The sequence below is a fragment of the Physella acuta genome, unplaced genomic scaffold (genome assembly GCF_028476545.2).
Source record: "Physella acuta isolate Inbredline_101_S28 unplaced genomic scaffold, ASM2847654v3 ptg000070l, whole genome shotgun sequence".
Classification (NCBI taxonomy): Eukaryota; Metazoa; Mollusca; class Gastropoda; family Physidae; genus Physella; species Physella acuta.
The window spans coordinates 348718-371267 of record NW_026731590.1 but is presented as its reverse complement, the minus strand read 5'-3'; the positions used below and the strand labels follow the sequence as shown (position 1 = coordinate 371267).

The following is a 22550-nucleotide window of genomic DNA, read 5'->3' as shown; positions in this document are numbered from 1 at the left end:
AAATAATCTATATTTATTTATTGTAATAGTTTAAACCATTTTTTTTCTGTTCGTAATCAACGGGTTGGTAGGCAGTAAAGAATCGGGAGTAATTAAAACAGACGGGAGATATTGACAGGAGTCATTGCCTATTCCCTGTGGGTATATTTACCAATAGGCAAAACTTAAAATTACCGCTTTATTAAATAAATGGGAGAAAAGGGAGGTAGAGGCATATTGAGTAAAATTACTTGATTTGTGAAGCACTCATTCTATAATCTTGAATCATTAAAGATGATAAATCAAGGTATCTAAATAAAACATATAACCTCTTCGTGCAAAAAGATATTCCAATAATTTTACAGAAAAAAATGTAACACATATAATTCTTTAAACATACATTGTCAAACAAAGAACACAAAAAAGTAATATTAGGAGAAAAATGTTTGAAAAAAGAAAGCTCGACAGAACAACCGCGAAGAAAATAAGTAGAAAATAAACGTACATACAAAATCGTTATATATATAAAGTTAAGAAAAATAAACTACATGCATTATGATTTTATAATTGGAAGCGGATTCAAAACTAAAACAAAAACATTGTTCTTGACCAATTTTGCTCTACTAAATTGTTGAAGCTGAATAAAACGTACGAATGGTAACATTGTATTCGGTAGACAATTAGTAACCAAAACAGACAGTGTTAGTTTTTCGATAGATATGGTTAAACTTACATTCTCTCATAATTTATTGTTAACAAAACAAGTGGTGAATTTCATCATTTTAAAACTACTCTGCAAAAGCTATACATAAAGATTCATTGCAAAAACAAATCAAGTTTTAATATATAGCAATCAGATTAGGAATAGATATCAAACTACTTATCATTTCTAATAGCATGACCCAGAAGTGTCCAGAAAGTCTGGTTATTTCTGTAGACCAGACACCTGTACAGCTGATTCCTTAAATAAGTTTCTACTTCAGGTGGGTATGTATTCAAGTCGACCCTCTCAACAAAGACAGGAACGATAACCTGACCTCGTACATTGAACTCTCGCATGATGGCCAGGTTCATCTCATACTCTCGGTAGTGATCCAAGAAAAGATCTTCAGACAACAAGACCAGCGTTTTTCTTGTGCCAGTTATAGCTCCACTGATGTGTGACACCATGTCCCCACCTGGAAAGTCCACTTCTCCTAAAATGTAAGAGATGTTCTTCTCTCTCATGAATGGTATGATCATATTTCCTACAATCTGTCGGATTCTAGGCTCACCCTAAGGAATTAATAAAATATTGAATGAAAAACAACTCATTAGGTGTTTCACACATAATGCGCAACTAGTGTAAATATATTATTGTAAATTTATTTTTAAAAGTATTAAATCATGCGTAATTAACGAATCATTTAATTTAAGTAGCTATACAAATTTATTTGAATTAATGTAAATTTGAAACAATTTACATTTTTATTTAGTTTTAATAATAAGTAAATTTATCTGAGGAATTAATTTTACATGCATTTTACCTCATCATAGGTAATGAAGACATCAACCTGTGGGTTGTAGTTGACTAAACGTCCACCGATGTGCAGCCTCCGTTGACCAATAAAGTAGAGGTACCTCAGCTTCCAGCGGTAATGGAAAAACACGGCCAGAACAAGCAAACACATGAGGTGGATGAAAAATATCGTCAACACAAAGCTGAAGATTTCTTTTATCTGACAGTTTTGTGTCAGTCTTGGAAGTTGTGCAACCATCTCCATGTAGTTTAAATAAGTATTGTCTTCCTTTCTGAACATCATTTCGTCTACGGTCTCAAACAATTGTGTGTTGGTCACCAAGAAATGCAGACTTTGAACGTACGTGCAGATAAATTGAAACTTATTATTAGATAAATCTACTAGAAATTGTGGATTATCAAATTTTAATCTCTTTAGCTCTTCACGCATTTCATCCGATAGACCAGGTAAACGGTTAGATGACAAATCTAAATATGTCATGTTCAAATGTCTTAGTGTGTATGCCTCGAAAAACGTCAATCGATTTTTACTTAAATATAATCTTTTAAGATTTTTCGGAAAATAAAATGTGCTTGATATAAAATCTATTTTACAATCATTCATCCTTAGTTCTTCGAGCTTCGCCAAATCTGTTCTTAGCCAGCCGTCGTCTAAATCGGATCCACATAGTCTATTACCGCTAGAGCCTGACAGTTCTAGAACACGAAGATTTTTCATCCCTTCAAATGTGTTAGAACCTAGGCTATTGTAAGAAACGTACAACTCTTTCAAATTAGATAATCCATTAAACTTAGAATAAACTTGGTTTTCTTTAGTCTTGTTCTGTTGTAATCTGTAAGAAATATTTTTTACTATAAACAATAAAACAGATAGGTGTGTAAGAAGAGGATGAATATATAGTTTACCATGTATTACTTACAATACAACATTCTGTTTCCAGGGTAGTCTTTTAAAATGTAATCTTGTGAGCGAGTTTTCTGGCGAATATCTCAGGGCATTAACGAAGTTATTTACAAGATACTTATAGGCATCTGTAATCAGTGTTTTCAACGTTGGAGGGACTCTTAAATATTTAGTGTCTTGATCGAACATAACTTTATTTCCAGCAATTGATAAATTTTTTATTTGAGTTTCCATAAATAATTCCAAAACATCTTCTAAAGAAACCGTGTAAGATGATTCCTGAGTCACTTTTTCTATCGAAAACTCCTGCACGTTTTTGAACTGTTGGAATGAGTCAAAAATTTGTTCTAAAGTTAGTTGTGTTTCATCAAGGTTCAGCCCTGACAACGTTGATCCCATCACAAAAGATGTGTTGGTGAAGCTTGAGAGTGGGCAGCCTGCCAACGAAATAGATATATTTTGCTCTGATTGTATGTTTTCAAAATAATTATCACATAAGTGAGTCAGAAAGCAATGGTTGTTTTCGTCGAAGATTATTGTTTGAAGACGTTTTAGCTTTCGAAATCCGGGACCCAATTTACAGTTAGTACCGGGTATTGATAGCTCTCTCAAGTTTGTCAACACTGACAGCGCCTTGTCGGGTAAACAGAAACAAGGGGCGCTCTTGTTGTAATTGGTTGAATCTGGAATGTAAAATATTAATTGGACTTTAAGGCTTTACTGGTTCTGAATTCAATCTGCAACTACAGTAGGTTCGATAGCTAATGCATACTGCAATATCTAGAATAATACTGTTAAAGTTTAAGCTTTTTATATAATTTTTTTTCCAATTGTAGGAGATTGAAATCATTTGGACACTTGCCCGAATGCGAAAAATGCCCGAAAGCCACTTGCCCGCAGGCCGTTTGCCCGAAAAAAATTTAAATATTATAGATTATCCAGAGGACATTCTAAATAAATTTGATTAACCATTTAGATCATTCTTAACAAACTTCTAACAGATCTAAGCAGAATTGCTCTAAACAGAAGTTTGTTTATATTTTTTTAAATGATACACTATTATTTAAATTTCTATAAAGAAAAGCGGGGTCTCTTACAAAAGATTAGTAAAGGTATCTTATAGATCAGTGGTTCCCAAACATTTTCGAGTGGCGACCCCCTTTTATAAAAAGTAAGTTACCCGCGACCCCCATAAAATTAAAAAGCCGAAATTAGTATGGAAATTAATAAGCACTAAAATAAGATTTTCTAGAAGGCATTCAATATGAAATACTCTTGATAACTATTTTAATAATTTGAGTAAAATTGCATGCTATTTAGTAAACATTCACGGTTTAATTATTGTTAACGGCAATGAATGTTAATGTCATTATCAACATTCAATTTATTTCTTATTTTGGTTTTTTATCGGAGAATAGTGTTAAAAATCTATTCTCGAAAAGTCAATCAATTTTACGTTTGGGTATGAATGGTGAATACAACACCAAAATTGTGTGTGTAGTTTTTCATCTTACGCGGAATCATTCTGCAAATCAAATAATTCATCTTGTAATTCATCGGGAATGCTGGCAACATCAAGGGAAGTAGAGAATGGGTAATGCGTCAATGCAGATTCTTCTTCTATCAGCTCAGAGAAATAGCGCCGCAGTTCGTTTTCAAGAGATTCAACATGCCCAGAAATCGCTTCTTTCAAAATTTTAATTATCTCACAATCAGATCCATCTACCACACTGTAGAGTTTCTCAAATTTACAATATTTCCAAGATTTATTTTCTTTGCCAATTTTGCAGCTTTGATAAAAATGCCCCGAGATTTTCATCGAAAGTGATAATATTCGTTCATTTTCCCTGAAGCTTCAGGTTAAGCTTATGTTGATGTTCGAATATATCTGTTAGGTATGATACTCTCTCCAACCAATCTATGTCGTTTTAAGTATACTGAAAGGTATTTTTTTTGCTTTGCTCTTCCAAGAACAATTTGATTTCAGATTTCAATTAAAAAATGCGATTCACAACAATTCTTTTAACTGCCAGCGTAATGTAGTGTAGAAAAGCAGAACCTCGTGATCTTTATTAATGCCTTTGCTCAGTTCTTTGAATGCTCCAGATTAAATATAATGTACGATTGTTTCTAGCAATGGAGTCGGAGGCGTCTTGATGGCGAGGGCATACTGGTAAATCATGCAGTGGTGAACGCTTGATTTCATTAAAATTTGTTATTTAACATCTACGGACATGTCTGATATAAGCCGCTAAATAGTATTATTAGGCAGAGATATTTTGTTGCATCTTTACTGCACTGGAATCCCCAAGAATTAACTTCACCATCTTCAATATGCAGAGGTGATGAGATTTTCTCCTATTGTGTTATTTTTGCTTGGCAATTTCTAGCGCGACTTCATTTGATGCTTGCACTAATGCTGTGTTTCCTTGGTGAAAACTTCCTGTTCGATCAAGTCTCTGACGTTCACAACTAGCTTTATTGTAACGAAAAAACTCCATATCTTTTTTTGGTTTTCCGAATGACTCGTCTTAAATGACGTTTTAGTTTTTAAGATTTCACAAACTCGTGACTGAGAACAACTTTGTACAGTGCGCTTTGATTATTCACTATTTCATTTCCAGTGATGTTAGTAAAGCCAAATTTCAGATATTCTTCCAAATATTAATGTTTTGTTTCTCATTACTAAGGTTTAGTATACCAGTCGGCGCCCCATAGAAAGCCGTTCGCTATAGAAAATATATTGACCTTCGCTTTTCTTTATTATAGTTTAGATAGTAGTGTATTATTATATATTTCAACCATTTATAACTGACCGAATCGTTTCAAAATTGGCCCGTGGGTTAAGACTAGATGACAATGCAATATAACATCAAGTTTGACTTAATTGGATGCCAACTTAATTTTTAAAGAATTAATTAATGTTTCTTACATAAAGTATTATTGTACACACATTTGTTCTGTTCATTCGGTCCGCAATTGCTTTTAGTTATGCAACTCTATTGTATTAAAATTTTTAATGTACCTGGATATTTTCAATGAGATTTTTTTAATAACTAGTTTTTATATAAGTTATGCACTAAAAAATGTTTTTCTAAGGAGGTAAGCTCCAGAAAAAACCAACTTCTTAATTAAAAGCTTTTATTGATTCATTTGTGCATATCTAAGTTAGGGTACTTGTAGGAAAATATTTACATGCATCAGGGACTCTTTTGAAAATATGGTTGTCATGGCAACGGCGGCCATCTTGAAAAAAACATCCTTTTCTGGAGTTCTAAAATTTCATAAACTAACATAAATATCGGCTATAAAACCATTGATCCTTCTTTTGGCTCCCGAAAAAAACGGGGGAAAAACTTTTTAATTAAAAAGCCTTTTACATTTATTTGTGTATGTATAAGTTAGGGTACTTCAGTAAAAATATTTGGATGTACCAGGGACTCTTCTGACGAAATTCCAATGAAAATAATGCTAAATTCAATGGAATTTCACCAAATGTTTTTTTGAAAATTTGAAAAAAATATGTCTAGCTGTTTTTCGGTTACAAAAATTAGCCAGCTGGCTCTATTGGTGTTAGTACAATAAAGATCAATGATTATATGGGCGGTTTATATGTTACTTTAGGAAATTTTAGAACTCCACATTGGTAGTTTTTTCCAAGATGGCCGCCGTTTCCATGGCAACCATATTTTCAGAAGAGTCCCTGGTACATCCAAATATTTTTACTTAAGTACCCTAACTTATACATACACAAATAAATGTAAAAGGCTTTTTAATTAAAAAGTTTTTTCCCCGTTTTTTTCGGGAGCCTATCCCCTTAAATGTATGACAATGAACCACTATTTAAATAACTATAAAGAAAAGCGTGGGACGCTGTTATGCATTGAATGCATATAATTTACTAAAATTGAAGAAGCTACCCGCATTTTTATTTCTAGTTATTTAAAAAGTAGCTTATTATTATATTTAAAGCAAATCGTTTATTTTCTGGTTTTTAGTGCATAATTATACAAAAGCTTGTTATTCAAATGTTTTTACAAGCTTTTATTTGACTTGCTACCTTTGTAAGTAATCATAGATCAAAACTGCCAAGCGAAATTTCGAGCACTTCTAACCGACCGATTCGTTTTAAACAGGCACGATGGTCAAGACATGATGACAATGAAATCTGACATCAAATATTAACTTAATTGGATGCTTAATTTATCTTGTATGAATAAATTAAATTTTCCTATTTAAAGTACTATTTACCGCGCATTTTTCATATTCATTTGGTGTTAGTTTTAAAAAAAAAAACTAGTAAAAAGTGTATGTTCTGCAGCACCCAGTCTTAAGGGAGATCATATTCTAATAAAGATTTTTCTTTAAAAAAATCTCCTATATGTGTTTTCTAAAAAAAGAGCGTTTTTTGTCATAACTTATTTTCTGAAGCTTAATTGCGTTGAAAGTGCAATTACCCCTACTGTTATATACGAATATATAACAAAGTTTAGGGGAGATCACTTCCGCTATATTTGCTCTAGCAACAGAAAAAAATCAAAATTATCGTGGTACTTTTAGTGAAACTACTGCTGACAAAAAAAAGCGAAAAAATGAATACAGTAATTGTGGTGCGTTAAGTTAATTCATCTCATCGATATGTTTTTACTTCTGTGTGCAAATGAAACGCTACTATTAATGTTTCCAGCTTCATAGTTTCAATGTTGTTTCAGCTTGAGGGGGGAGGGGTGGGGAACGACGAGTTAGATGAAATTTTGTTTTTTTAAAGATAGTGGAGGGATGAAAATGTTTTGGAAACATGGGCTGGAAAAAGAGGCACTTTTCTTGTGACTAATTTCATGTATCATACCTTCTGTTTGCCTGTTCGTTGGAAAAATTCCTGAACTATTTTTCTTAAACGGAAATTCAGAAAAATAACCTATGTCAGAATGTTTTCAAATTTTAGTACGCTTATTTAAGTTTGCCAAACCTGCGAAAGTGCCATCATGCGAGGGTGTCAGATCATTAAAACGTAATTGCAGATATGTTAAGTTTTGTAGGTTCGTAAACAGATGAACTGGAAGTTCTGCAATTGTATTTGATTTTCGCATAAGCCGCTGTAATGAAAAACGCTGAGTCAGGAAATATTTCTCAAACATGTCAAACCCAGTAAAGTCGGAGAGATACAAAGATTCCAGATGATTTAAGATGTCGAAAACGTCACACTTAATAGTTACGCTGAAACGTAACTCCACGGTATTAGGTGGCAGGTGCGGCCAATTAGGAAAACAATAGCAATCAAATTTTAGATCTTCATCCCCGAGATAGCAACGGCATAGTTCCATGTTAGCTTAGATTTCGATTTATTATTAGAAATGGCATCTTTTATTTCTAGAATAATACAAACATACGATACAATCAATAACAAACGCATTAATGTTGAAAACAAGAATAATCCGCTTTTCTTATGCAGTTAGAGCAATACAATCAAGTATTTCCTAATTTGAAATTCTTTTCCAAACGATGGTATTGCTGTAACGCACAAAAAAATAAATACAGAAGTAAATTTAAAATATTTAGCCTAGGATGTGTTGTTTTGAGTAGTGCTGAGAGTTTGTGGAGAAAATACATGTGTTTCTGGTTTGAAGAAATCTCTTCGTGTCGTGATATGAAAATCATCTCGCTGTGTAGGAGAGTGATGTTGTAGTTTTCATATAAGGAAAGGGACAGGCGGGTCTATTTTAACTTTACAACTCTCGTTTGTAAAACGTGCACCACGCCAAATGTAACTGCAATAATATGAGGATACGTAATTAAAACGAACTGAGAAAATTTTAACCATTCACTAATTACTGATGTCTTAGAAATATTTATTTAAATACAAATAAGACAGTGAATGAAAACTATTGTGATACAACTGTGTAGGTTATGTAGGTAAAGAATACAGTCTAGTTTCCTGAAATATTGTATGACAACGCTTTGAAATTCTAGACCTAACAGTCAGTTACTTGAATTAATTTAGTAAATAGCCATTTCATAATATGGGGGGGGGGGGGTGGTCCCATAACGCTGGACACGCATATATCTAATACCCCTCCTTCATTCATCATACAAAACCAGCTCTCCCTAACCCACCACTCAAATTACATTCCACCCCTCTCCACCACCCAATTCACAAGTGCTTTGGTGTTCCTGTTCTTCTCTTGGCTAATTTCATCTTTCATACCTCCTGTTTGACTGGTCGTTGCATTAATTCCTGAAATGTTTTCCTTAAGCTGGACTTCAGGTAGAAGAAAATAATCAAACTTGAAATTAGTGAGCGAATTAAGTCCAGTGAAAGATTTGTTAGAAATGTTTACACATTTATTTTCTTCTATTCTTAATTCTTTTAAATTGGCCAAACCTTCGAAAACGCCATCTTGCAAGCGTTTCAGATGATTATAACTTAGCTGCAGATATGCTAAGTTTTGTAGGTTCGTAAACAGATTATCAGGAAGCTCTGCAATTATATTTTCTTCTAGCACCAGGCTCCGTAATGAAAAACGCTGAACCTGGAAATATTTCTCACGCGTTTCGAAGCCAGTAAAGTCGGAGAGATACAAGGATTCCAGATTATTTAAGTTTTCGAAAGCGTCACACTTAACAGTTACTCTATCATTATCCCTTAAACGTAACTCCAAGGTATTAGATGGCAAGTGCGGACAATTAGGAAAACAGTAGCAATCAAATTTTAGATCTTCATCACCGAGATAGCAACGGCATTGTTCTGGACAAGTATACTTTACTTCTGCATCGTGATAGTTCCATGTTAGCTTAGATTTCGATTTATTATTAGAAACGGCATCTTTTATTCCTAGAATAATACACAAATACGATAAAATCAGTAACAAACGCGTTATAGTTGAAGAAAAGAATAAACCCATTTTCTTATGCATGTAGAACAATACAATCGCGTATTTCCTAATTTGAATTCTTTTCCAAACGATGGTATTGCTGTCACGCACATAAAATAAATACAGAAATAAATTTAAAATATTTAGACCAGGATGTGTTGTGTTGAGTAGTGCTAAGTGTTTGTGGAGATAAAATCCATGTGTTTCTGGTTTGATGAAATTTCTTAGTGTCGTGATACGAAAATCATCTCGCTGTGTAGGCGAGTGATGTTGTAGTTTTCATATAAAGAAAGGGACAGGCGGGTCTATTCTAACTTTACAACTCTCGTTTGTAAAAAGTGCACCACGCCAAATACAACTGCAATAATAGGCGGACATGTAATTAAAACGAAAATTGTAACCATTCACTAATTACTGATGTCTTAGAAATTCTTATTTAAATACAAATAAGACGGTGAATGCAAACTATTGTGATACATCAGTATAGGGTATATAGGTATAGAATACAGTCTAGTCAACGATTTGAAATTCTAGACCTAACAGTCAGTTACTTGAATTAATTTAGTAAATAGCAATTTCGTTATATGGAGGGGGGGGTCCCATCTTCGGGACACACATATATACAAAGCCAGCCCTACCTAGCCCACCACTCAAATCACATTCACCCCCCCCCCTGTTCATCTCTCGGCACCTGCATTTAGTAATTTGTTCTTTAGTTTAGTGTCTTTGATATACACTTATGTTCGGGGTTTTAAGATATTGTAAATTTATAAAATTTAATATTCATGCAAATTTTCTAAAACACGTTATACATACTAAGAATTAGGATATAAAAATAACTTTTTAGCCTAAAATGTGAAGTTGTGACATAGGTTAAAATGTGAAGTATGTGACTAGGGTTAAAATGTTAAGTTGTGACTTCAGTTAAAATGTGAAGTTGTGACGCCCTACATTCTCAACCCTCTTTCCCCCAGTCACAAATCGTCACACAATTTCCGACCCCAGTCATGAATGTGACGTCATTTATTGACACAGCTTAAGCTAAAACCATAAAGTCAACACGTGTCACTGTTAGTTGTAATTGAAACCCGTAGTTCGCCTGTGTGAACTTGACGTCACCACTTGCGTGTGGCTAAGATAAGCAAAGGTCGACAACTTCAAAAACAGCAAACACACTGATAACAACACTAACACAGCTAATTCAAACCTCGGCGTTCAAACAGGAAGTAGCCTACATTATCAATACATGATTAAACTAAACACGATCACATATAGATTTATAACATACAGTGGTGGATTTCGTTTTAGATACTGGATTGTACTGAATTTCAGTTGCATAATCATTACAAATTCATTTATTTTTAGAAAATACAATTTTAGCGCAAGTGGTGATCATAGAGCATTCGGCCCTATATAGGGAATTAGTGAAGAAGTTGATATTTTTAACGCTGTGGTCTCAGAAAAGATATTTAGTGAAAAAGTTGATATTTTTCACGCTGTGCCATGAGACATACAAATATATATAAATTTCAAGTGTCGTCGTCCCCCCCCCCCCGTCCTGTTTCCCCCCCCCCCCCCCCCCCCCAGGAAAAACAAAACACGCTCGAGGTCCAAGTTTGGTCTTAAATTATTCTTCACGTATTTCATTCTTGGAAATTTTTGTTCACATTGGTATGTTGTTCCGAAATTTGAAAGGTACTTTGATGGAAAAGTTTTAATTATAGGAAAGTCTCCCTTGTGCAAAAACTTATCAAACCCACCCGCCTTTCTTTGAACGTGTCTCTAAGGAAGACATTAGCTTGCAAATCAATGACCTCCAGCTGCAGTTCATTTTTGCAACTGGCCACATTTGCTTCAAATGAGAACAGTCTCACTTCTTACGACTTTGAATCTAAATCAGAAAACCGCCACTGAAACTGCTGCAGCTGGAGGTCTTTGATGATTTCGCATGCAAATGACGTGGGGAACTCATTGTTTGCTCAGCCATAAAGGCCTTGCACTGCTGAGAGTGTGTCAAGTTGTTGGTCTGTACTTGTTCCAAAAACAATACAAGTTCGGATCTGAAGGCCTATAGGTGGGTGTATAGATAAAAAAAAAAACTAGATTTCCCTCTCTTGTAGTTTTAGGTTCAGAAAATTTAAATGACTAGTTACGTCTGCAGCAGAGATCAATTTCTATGCCCACTGTTCATCAGACATTAATGGCTGTGGCTTGCCTTTACTTTCCAGGAAGTCACCTATTTAATTTCTAAACTTAAATACTCTGCTCAGAACTTTCTCTCAACTTAGCCATCCTACAGCTGTGAAAAATATTGTAAATCTCGCGATTCTGTTTTTGTATATTTCTATATGTCTCTAAACTATCTATGGTTTGGCACATGTGACCTTATTAAATTTGCCATCTTCATCACAGGATTCAGTACACTGCTAATCTCCATATATTTAGCACACAAAGTTTGCTGGTGAATAATAAAATGCAGGAACATTGGTTGTAGAATATTTTTCTCATTCGCTTGCCCAAGTCTTTATGCATATCACTCGTGTACTTTCTTCCTTAAACAGTCAGATAACTGTGGTTAGTCCAGTCCAAGTTATAATTAGCGTTATTTTAAACTCATTGAATATATCCTCTCCGCTAACAGTGACATACATGTTATGTAGGGAAGTCAGTTCTTGTGTTATATTCAGGTCTGCATTCACACCTCTAATGAACACAAGCATTTGAGAGGTGGAACAGCTGTCCAGCGACTCATCCATTGCAATTACAAAATGGCGCAACTCGCTTGCATTTTTTGCGATTTGAGTCAAACAGTTTTAACCAATGTATGCAAAACGGCAGGCAATGGTATTTGCACTCAAAGCTACATTTTCGAAACTTTTTTTTCCCCGTGGACAAAAAGATCTCCGCGGGCCGGATGGGAGACCCCTGCTTTAGATAATGAATAGTAAATAACACAAGAAAGTGCAACAAAATTAGCAAGTCGTTGTTTATTTGGCCCACTCTAATGCATGTTCTGATTCCAAGTGATCATTTTTAACTCCTATTCACAATTTAACACAATAAACATTGAGACAGGGGGAGCTACTCTAACAATGTTACCGCGAGTGGTTGTCTCCCCTGTTTCTTTTGACGGGTCTACGACGAATTCCCAAAAGACACTTTCCACAATTCCTTTTTCCCGAAGGCCGATTTCCCAAATTTCAATAGATTAAGAATCACTATTTGTTAATATTTGATGTTAAAATACGGCAAACGGCCTTCAGACAATTGGTTTTCGGGCATTTGTCGCATTCGGGCAAGTATCCAAATGGGAGGTGTCTTCAATGTGAGATATGTGTAAAGTTTGAAGTCTGTACATGCTTAGGAAAGAGGAATTATTCGGTTGTAAGACAAATCCAAAAAGTATTGGTTATATAATCCAGTTCCTTCAGGCTCATTATATTTTCTTTTTTTTTGAAGTATTTAAAGTTGTCTTACCTGTTTTACCCCATGGTGAAAGATAGGCTTTTTGACCAGAATAACTGCACTCTATTATTATTTATTGTTTACCTTGACCTAATAAGAGGTGACAATGTGATAGTACGTCCAAAAAATATTGCACAGTTCCATGAGCAAACTTTTGTTATTTTAACCACTATATGCAAATTGTTATTGCTGGCATTGATTGTGTACTAGCTGTGTATGTTCTTCACACACCAAATGATTACAGTAATTTCAGACTAGTTTGCTTTTCTTGTCGAATGATCTCAGACACTTGTAACACTCTCTAGCATAGTCCTGGATGAGAATGTGTGCTATATGCTGTTTGTGTCGGAATATTAATGGGAAAATATATTTATCACATTGGCGGTACTATGGGGTCTATATGACCCCAAGCGAACATAAATCTAAATAATAAATAACGGGTAATACTTTGAAAGTATCAAACACGTGTAACGTACTTTGATAGGCCTTATGAAAAAATACATGGCTGGTGAGGTCACTAATCCTGATAGTTTTCAAAATATAATGCTATAAAAATGCCTGGGGTCATATTGCGAGCAGGGTTAATTTATAAATTTATAAACATTTAAATAAACAAATATTAGAACCATTATTTCAAAAGAAGAGAAAAGCGAATATAATTGAGGTAGGCTCATAAATCAAAATGTGCCTTGTTACTGGGAAATAAGTCCGGGGCCCTGTCATGTCCATATTTTACACGGTTGTTTCCCTTTGTATGAAACAAATCAAAAGAGCGCCAAGTTCGCCGGAAAATTAACGTAAAACAATAATAAATGCTAATAACAGTACAAGCTCCGCCCTCCCCCCCCCCCCCCGAAGAAAGTCTGCCGCCCCCCGAACGAAATGAAATTTATAAAGAAAATATATACTTTTAACAGTGTCCACCCCCTCCCACCCCCGAAAAAAGTCTACCATCCCCCCCCCCCCCCCCCGAAAAATTCAAGTGCCCCCCCCCCGGAGAAAAAAGTCTGGAAGAAACACTGGAGGCATAGTAAATCATTGTTGATGCTTAAAACAAGTATACATTATACTAGTGTGCAGTACTAATAGCGTAGAAACAATTGTTGTGATTGGATAATAATAATCATTAAAAAAGTTTTAAAAAACCCACGTTTTCTGATTGAACTAAAAAGTAGAAAATAAATACTATACATACAATAATGCAAGCGATCACTCTACTATAAGCTATCAAAAACGTGGGTCGCCGAAGTAAAAGTTATATTACTATTGATTAGATAATACTATTGACTTTTATTAGGGAGCTTGTAGAGAGTCAACAGTATTAGAAACTGTAAGAAAATCACGGCGCCCCACGTTTTTGATAGCTTATAGTAGAGTGATCGCTTGCATTATTGTATGTATAGTATTTATTTTCTACTTTTTAGTTCAATCAGAAAACGTGGGTTTTTTAAAACTTTTTTAATGATTATTATTTTCTACTTTTTAGTCTTTGTCTGTTTGTTTGCATTAAAATCTTGCTATCGATTTTATCTTTTCACTTTTTTTTTGGGTAAACGAAGACAACTCGTAAAAAGACAACTCGTAAAAAGACAACTCGTAAAAAGACAACTCGTAAAAAGACAACTCGTAAAAAGACAACTCGTAAAAAGACAACTCGTAAAAAACATGTTGTTTGAATACGTTACTGACTAGAACACATAGATTTGAACCCGTGTCGAGTGGGATAGCAATCGTGTGCCCAACCACTCGACCATATCGTCTCCCCCAAACTGGCCTACCTCCTGTAAGTTTAAACTCGGTTCAAGCTAAATTCTCTGCCCCTAAGCCTGTGGCGACATGTGATCGTTCGCTTCACTGCGCGCGAGGTACGCGTCGCTGGTTTTTTTTCTAATGGCTAGCAGAGGATAATTATATATATAGATTATATAGCGGTCTAAAATGCTCAATACAATGTTTCCATTGATCAATTAGTAATAATAACAATTGAATATTCAATGGTCATCCAAAAGAAAGCTTCCCTGAAAATTTCAGCGCGCTAGCTAACTGGGAAGTGCCAGAAATTTCGATCGCAAGATTTGATTGGAAAGACAAACAAACACACAAACAGAGAAAGCAAGTTAAAGAAAACGTGGGAAAAAAAAAATATGTCGGTAATGTGTTAAAGGTAACACCGAGGCCTTGTCTGTCTGGAGATTGTTTCGGTTATTCCCCCTTGTTACTTAAATAGAGATAGGAGACAAGAACCGGAGTGTGAAGCTTTGAGATTGAAATCATTTCAGGATTATTTGAAGAACGACAGACAGACAAAACATTTAATCATTCATTGGGGTGGAACCATTCAAGAGGGTGAAACCTTCTAAGTTGGGAGGAGGGGGGGGGGGTGGGTACAAAAACTAAATATTGCCTATTTTTTAAAAAGAAATCTGAAATAAATCTGCTTTGCCTAGTTAATTTAACACATTACAAAAGCTTAATACATATTTTTTTGCGTATAGGGTGTCAACCTTCAAGAGACCGGGTGACACTAAAATTTCCCAAGCTTTAATATATAATTATTTCATGGGTTGTGGCACACTCAATATTTATTGACAAAGCTTATTTTTTATCGATTGCACAAAAGATTGACGGTGTTCGTAAATAACGCGCTGATAGACGGGATAGTGAACTACAGGCCTATCAGCATGCGTGGTGTAAGCCCTTTTGTTTTTGTCGCTCCCTTGCATTGTGTCACCCTCTTGGATGTTGTCACCATATTAAATGGTATCTTGGATTACATGTCTGTCTTTGTTCAGTTATCTACCTTAGCTATGATCAGAACTATTAATTATTTATTTTTAACATATCTATATCTATATCTATATCTATATCTATATCTATATCTATATCTATATCTATATCTATATCTATATCTATATCTATATCTATATCTATATCTATATCTATATCTATATCTATATCTATATCTATATCTATATCTATATCTATATCTATATCTATATCTATATCTATATCTATATCTATATCTATATCTATATCTATATCTATATCTATATCTATATCTATATCTATATCTATATCTATATCTATATCTATATCTATATCTATATCTATATCTATATCTATATCTATATCTATATCTATATCTATATCTATATCTATATCTATATCTATATCTATATCTATATCTATATCTATATCTATATCTATATCTATATCTATATCTATATCTATATCTATATCTATATCTATATCTATATCTATATCTATATCTATATCTATATCTATATCTATATCTATATCTATATCTATATCTATATCTATATCTATATCTATATCTATATCTATATCTATATCTATATCTATATCTATATCTATATCTATATCTATATCTATATCTATATCTATATCTATATCTATATCTATATCTATATCTATATCTATATCTATATCTATATCTATATCTATATCTATATCTATATCTATATCTATATCTATATCTATATCTATATCTATATCTATATCTATATCTATATCTATATCTATATCTATATCTATATCTATATCTATATCTATATCTATATCTATATCTATATCTATATCTATATCTATATCTATATCTATATCTATATCTATATCTATATCTATATCTATATCTATATCTATATCTATATCTATATCTATATCTATATCTATATCTATATCTATATCTATATCTATATCTATATCTATATCTATATCTATATCTATATCTATATCTATATCTATATCTATATCTATATCTATATCTATATCTATATCTATATCTATATCTATATCTATATCTATATCTATATCTATATCTATATCTATATCTATATCTATATCTATATCTATATCTATATCTATATCTATATCTATATCTATATCTATATCTATATCTATATCTATATCTATATCTATATCTATATCTATATCTATATCTATATCTATATCTATATCTATATCTATATCTATATCTATATCTATATCTATATCTATATCTATATCTATATCTATATCTATATCTATATCTATATCTATATCTATATCTATATCTATATCTATATCTATATCTATATCTATATCTATATCTATATCTATATCTATATCTATATCTATATCTATATCTATATCTATATCTATATCTATATCTATATCTATATCTATATCTATATCTATATCTATATCTATATCTATATCTATATCTATATCTATATCTATATCTATATCTATATCTATATCTATATCTATATCTATATCTATATCTATATCTATATCTATATCTATATCTATATCTATATCTATATCTATATCTATATCTATATCTATATCTATATCTATATCTATATCTATATCTATATCTATATCTATATCTATATCTATATCTATATCTATATCTATATCTATATCTATATCTATATCTATATCTATATCTATATCTATATCTATATCTATATCTATATCTATATCTATATCTATATCTATATCTATATCTATATCTATATCTATATCTATATCTATATCTATATCTATATCTATATCTATATCTATATCTATATCTATATATATATATATATATATATATATATATATATATATATATATATATATCTAAAAAGAAATAGTGTAAATAAAATAAAAATAAAAGAGACGATGAGTTTAGTATTATGTTAGTTTACACAAAGCACATCCGCCTACATGTCTAATAGAACGTAATCATATAGGCCTAATAATAATAACATTTACATTACACTTTCTTGTTCAACAGTTACAAAAATTAATTCTTGTATTTACTAATGACGTAGCAAGTGTTACACAAAGCAAAAGATTTCTATATTTCTTTTTTTTTTCTTGAACATCAAGTAATAAGATCTAATGTGGCACAATTCTTCTCATATAATTAAGGTCGTTGGAGCATTTTTAAATATTTTAAACTTTAGAGTCTTTAGAGTTTGCCTCTTTTAATAAAACACCTTATCTTCATGAACATTGGGGTCGTCCATAAATGACGTCACACTCGTAGGGGGGAGGGGGGGGTTCGTAATTTTGTGACGGTGTGTGACGAGGGGGAGAGGGGGTTCAGATGGTGTGACGTCACTTTTTGCATTATAAAAAAGCAATGTTAGGAAACGAGTTTTTAGCCGTTATTTTGCGTTTTAGTAAACGGTTTTAATAAATTATAATAGGAATTGATGAAAATAATCTATGTTGACAGAGTTCTGACAAGATTTCTGGAAAATATTGATTTTTTAAAGAAAAATTCAACAGCAATTTTGAGGGGGTATTAGGCTGAGGTGTGACGTCATTTTAGGGGGCGGGGGTCTGACTTTTTGTGTGACGGAGGGGAGGGGGGAGGTAAAAATTGTCAAAAAAGCATGACGTCATTTATGAATGACCCATACTTCTGGCGACAGGATGTAAAAAGGAAAACCAGATTTGTCAAATTGAAAACATCACGATGTAAAGCTTTTTTTTTTACTTAGCATGCAGATCACGTACTTAATTTGACACAAAGCTGACTATGTACGTGCCCTCTCATAGATTCTTGTATCAAAAGATGTGTAATACTTTCTGAACGTATTTCTGCTCTTATCTCTTATACGCAGACGGACTGGCATCAAGATTAACATTTTTATCTAACATTATATTGACATCTGTAAAGTAGAGATTACTTACAAATTGCTTTCAAGAGAACTATTTTGACGGAATAGTTTTGTTGATTTAGACACTTCAAACAATTTTTTATCGCTCTCGACCAGACGCAACAGTGTAGCGTCACTATTGCAGTATTTCTTCCACTTGATATTTTCTTTTCGACGGGGGGCAGGGGGGGGGGGGAGGGGGAGAGGGAGAGGAAGAGGGAGGAAAACTACATTTTACGGGTGGGGGTGGAGACTGGTAAAAGTATATGATTTCTATATGAATTCCATTTCATTCGGGGGGCCGTAGACTTTCTTACCCCCCCCCCCCCCCCCCCGCCCGAAAGAAACTCTGTACTACTGTTTTCTTTCGAATTTACACTAAAATAACTATGAAAATAATTAATATATATTGATTGAATTGTTGAAATCAATTAATTCTTTCGTAATCAACAGGTTGGTAGAAAGTAAAGAGTCATGGCCTGTGAGTATATTCACGTAAAATAACCGTAGTATTCAATCAATCGGACAAAATGGAGGGTTGAGGCATACTGAGCGAAATTTCTTGATTTGTGAAGAACTTAATCTAAAATTTTAAATCCTTAAAAATGAGAAATTAAGTTCTATAAATTAAACATATAACCAGTAAGTGCAAAAAGACATTCATGTAACGTTACAGAAAATAATGGAAAACAGTATAAATCTTAAAAGCATAAATTGTCAAACAAACAACACACAAATACTAAAACAATATTAGAGGAAACATTTTTGAATAAAGAAAAAAATCTACAGAACATCAACACAGAAAATAAGCAGAAAGTAAACGAAAATAAATACCATCTATATGTATATAAAGCATTGTTTGTCTGTACGTCTGTCTGTCTGTCTGTTTGTCTGTCTGTTTGTCTTTTATGCATTACTACAGCTCATATCACATCGCCGTGAAACTTAAGGAAGTTGTTGAGAATACTCCTGGGGAAGTTTCAGCGGAAAGAATAATTTTAAATTCGCAGGGGTGGCGCCCCGGTAGCGTGCGATTTGTTTTTTCTCTATATACGGCATATACAAAATTAAAGTCGGATGCGTTTGGACACCGTTCATCCGTGTACCATGAAACTTTGGGGACATGATTAGAGCATACCAGGGAAGGGTTCTGCAAAACCATCTTTTTTTAATTTCGCAAGGGCGGCGCCCCTGAAGAACGCGATTTTTCACACGATCGCCATGAAACTTTGGGAAGATTTTGACAATACTACTGGAGAGGTTTCTGTGCAAAAATACATTTTCAAATTCGCAGGGGTGGTGCCCCGGCAGAGCGCGATTTGTTTTTTTCTCAATATACGGTAGATAAAAATAGAAGTCGATTGTGATTTGACACTATTCATCAGATCACAAAGAAAATTTGGCGAGTTGATTAAAACACTGTAGGGAAGAGTTCTGCAAAAACAATCTTTTTTAATATCGCAAGGGCGGTGCCACTGGAGGGTGCGATTTTTCTCTATATACGTTATATACAAAATAAAAGTCGAATGCGGTCTGACACCGTTCATCCGAGTGCTATGAAACTTTGGATAGTTGAATAGAACACACCATGGGAAGTTTCTGTTAACTAATAATTTGATATGAGCGGCGCCCGGGAGGGTACGAATTCCGTCAATACACAATTTAGCGCCCAGAGTTTCAGAGCGGCTATGTTAGCACTTGGCATCCGGTAGTCGTACGTCCTGCATAGCGGGTAAGGGTACTACTATATTCAGCGTTAAAACTTCATCAGGCACAAACCGCCGGCGCCCCGTAGATTGCACGACCCGAAGCGCCAAGAGTTCTCCAGCGAACACTATGGCGCCTCTGCAGTAGTGTACTTGGTAAAGCATTCATGAAACTCTTCTTATATAGCTTGTTCTATACCTGCGGTAACGCGCGGGGACGGGTACGCTTGTTAGTATATAAAAAGTGAACAAACGACATGGGTTATGATTTTATAACTGGAAATGATTTTTTAAAAATTAAAAAACAATGTTCTTGACTATTTTGGTCTATTGATTTGATCAATCTAAATAAAACGTCAACTGGTAACAGTGTGTTTGGTAGACATGGTTAGACACAGAGGCGTCGTGAGGGCGGGGGATGCAGACCGCACCGGGTGACAATATTTAGGGGGTGACACCATGACGAAAAATTGCAAAATAAATAGTATGATTTTTGCAAGTTCCATTAATTAACGCAATTTTGCAAAATGGGAAGGCGAAATCACCAAATGTAACTATATGTATATATATAAAAACCTGTTATATATGTATATATATATATATATATATATATATATATATATATATATATATATATATATATATATATATATATATAACAGTTTTTTTCTGGATGTGAAGGGGGGGGGGGGGTGACACCATGAGATCCCACACCGGGTGACACCCGACCTCGCGACGCCACTGGTTAGATTTATACTCTCTAATAACTTACTGTCAAAGAAAAGATGAATTTAATAATTTTAAAATTATTTTGCTAAAACTATACATTGAAAAATATACTGCAAAAACCAATCTAGGTTTTAAATATATAACAACATGAGCATGTTTTAAATAGCAAACTACTTATTATTTCTTATAGCTTGTATCAGAAGTCTCCAGAAAGTTTGGTTATTTCTGTAGACAAGACATCTGTACAGCTGATTCCTTAAATAAGTTTCTACTTCAGGTGGGTATGTATTCAAGTCGACCCTTTCAACAAAGACAGGAACGATAACCTGACCTCGCACACTGAACTCTCGCATGATGGCCAGGTTCATCTCATACTCTCGGTAGTGATCCAAGAAAAGATCTTCAGACAACAAGAACAGCGTTTTTCTTGTGCCAGTTATAGCTCCACTGATGTGTGACACCATGTCCCCACCTGGAAAGTCCACTTCTCCTAAAATATAAGAGATGTTCTTCTCTCTAAGGAATGGGAGGATCATATTTCTTACAATCTGCCGGATTCTTGGTTCACCCTGTTAGATTAAAACAATATGTGTAGTAGAATATCCTACAACCAATAGACTAGAAAACGAATATAGTTCTAACTTTTCCATATTTCCCTATATACAGTTTTATTACTTAAATTTTAAAAATATGTTTTAAAAATAGTAACGACGCAGTGTAAAAACATACAGTTTGGATATATAACTTCTTCAGTCGTTAGAAGGCTTTTACGGTTGGCTTAAAAAAATAAAATGTGTAGCTATATATTCTGAATAGTGAAGTTGTGTTCAACCATTTATGTACCACAATCCGTCGAGATGTTTACTAATTTGTTTTATTGTTTAGTGCTTAAAGTAGATTGTAATTATACAACTTATAACTTCTAATCTATAAATATTACGCTTGATTATTTGATAATGGATATAAAATTAAACGTAGCTAGATCTTTTTTTATTTGATATATTTCTATTAGACATATTTTTACCTCATCATAAGTGATGAAGACATCAACCTGTGGGTTGTAGTTGACCAAACGTCCACCGATGTGCAGCCGCCGTTGACCAATAAAGTAGAGGTACCTCAACTTCCAGCGGTAATGGAAAAACACGGCCAATACAAGCAAACACAGGAGATGGGTGAAAAATATGGTCAACACAAAACTGAAGTTTTCTTTGATCAGACAGTTTTTTGTAAACATTGGAAGTTGTACGACCATCTCCGTGTAGTTTAAATACGTATTGTCTTCCTTCTTGAACATCATATCGTATACGGAGATAATCAATTTTGCGTTGGTAACCAAGTAATGGAGACTTCGAACGTACGTGCAGATAAATTGAAACTCATTATTAGATAAATGTACCCGAAATTTAGGATTGGCTAATTTTAATCTCCCGAGCTCTTTCCACATTTCATCTGATAGACCAGGGAAACGGTTGAACGACAAATCTAAAAATCTCATGTTCAAATGTCTTAATGTAGATGCTTCAAAAAATGTCAAATAATTTTCTCTTAAATATAATCTTTTAAGATTTTTCGGAAAATAAAATGTGCTTGGTATAAAATCTATTTTACATTCATTCATTTTTAGTTCTTCGAGCTTCGCCAAATCTGTTTTTAGCCAGCTGTCGTCTAAATTTTTTCCACATAGTCCAGTACCACTAGAACCTGAAAGTCCTA

General features: G+C 33.6%; 2 protein-coding genes across 3 annotated transcripts in view; one reads left to right on the top strand and one right to left on the bottom strand.

Moving 5' to 3' along the window:
- Positions 1-855: 855 nt before the first annotated feature.
- On the bottom strand, positions 856-22134 carry LOC131952205 (toll-like receptor 4). The gene is made up of 7 exons (XM_059314779.1): positions 21859-22134; positions 21166-21403; positions 8608-9234; positions 7372-7467; positions 2419-2839; positions 1506-2331; positions 856-1254 (listed from the first exon to the last, which is right to left on the bottom strand). The coding sequence occupies exons 1-7, from the start codon at positions 22132-22134 to the stop codon at positions 856-858; spliced, it is 2883 nt and encodes a 960-aa protein (XP_059170762.1).
- The window catches only part of LOC131952139 (ly6/PLAUR domain-containing protein 1-like), a 192431-nt gene continuing 180532 nt past the window's right edge, over positions 10652-22550 (top strand). Inside the window, exon 1 of one of the 2 annotated variants that reach the window (XM_059314701.1) lies at positions 10652-10723. The gene's annotated coding sequence lies outside the window, so the exon portion shown is untranslated. The other variant, XM_059314685.1, reaches the window with a different exon arrangement.

What these genes read in the sequence shown, in the direction of transcription:
- LOC131952205 (XM_059314779.1), bottom strand. Translation starts at nt 22,134, where the DNA reads ATGATGTTCAAGAAGGAAGACAATACGTATTTAAACTACACGGAGATG. An exon ending in GCGAGAGTTCAGTGTGCGAG is followed by an intron (nt 9,235 to 21,165) that starts GTCAGGTTATCG and finishes GTATTATTCTAG; the next exon opens with GAATAAAAGATGCCGTTTCT. An exon ending in AACGACCAGTCAAACAGGAG is followed by an intron (nt 7,468 to 8,607) that starts GTATGAAAGATG and finishes ATACAATTGCAG; the next exon opens with AACTTCCAGTTCATCTGTTT.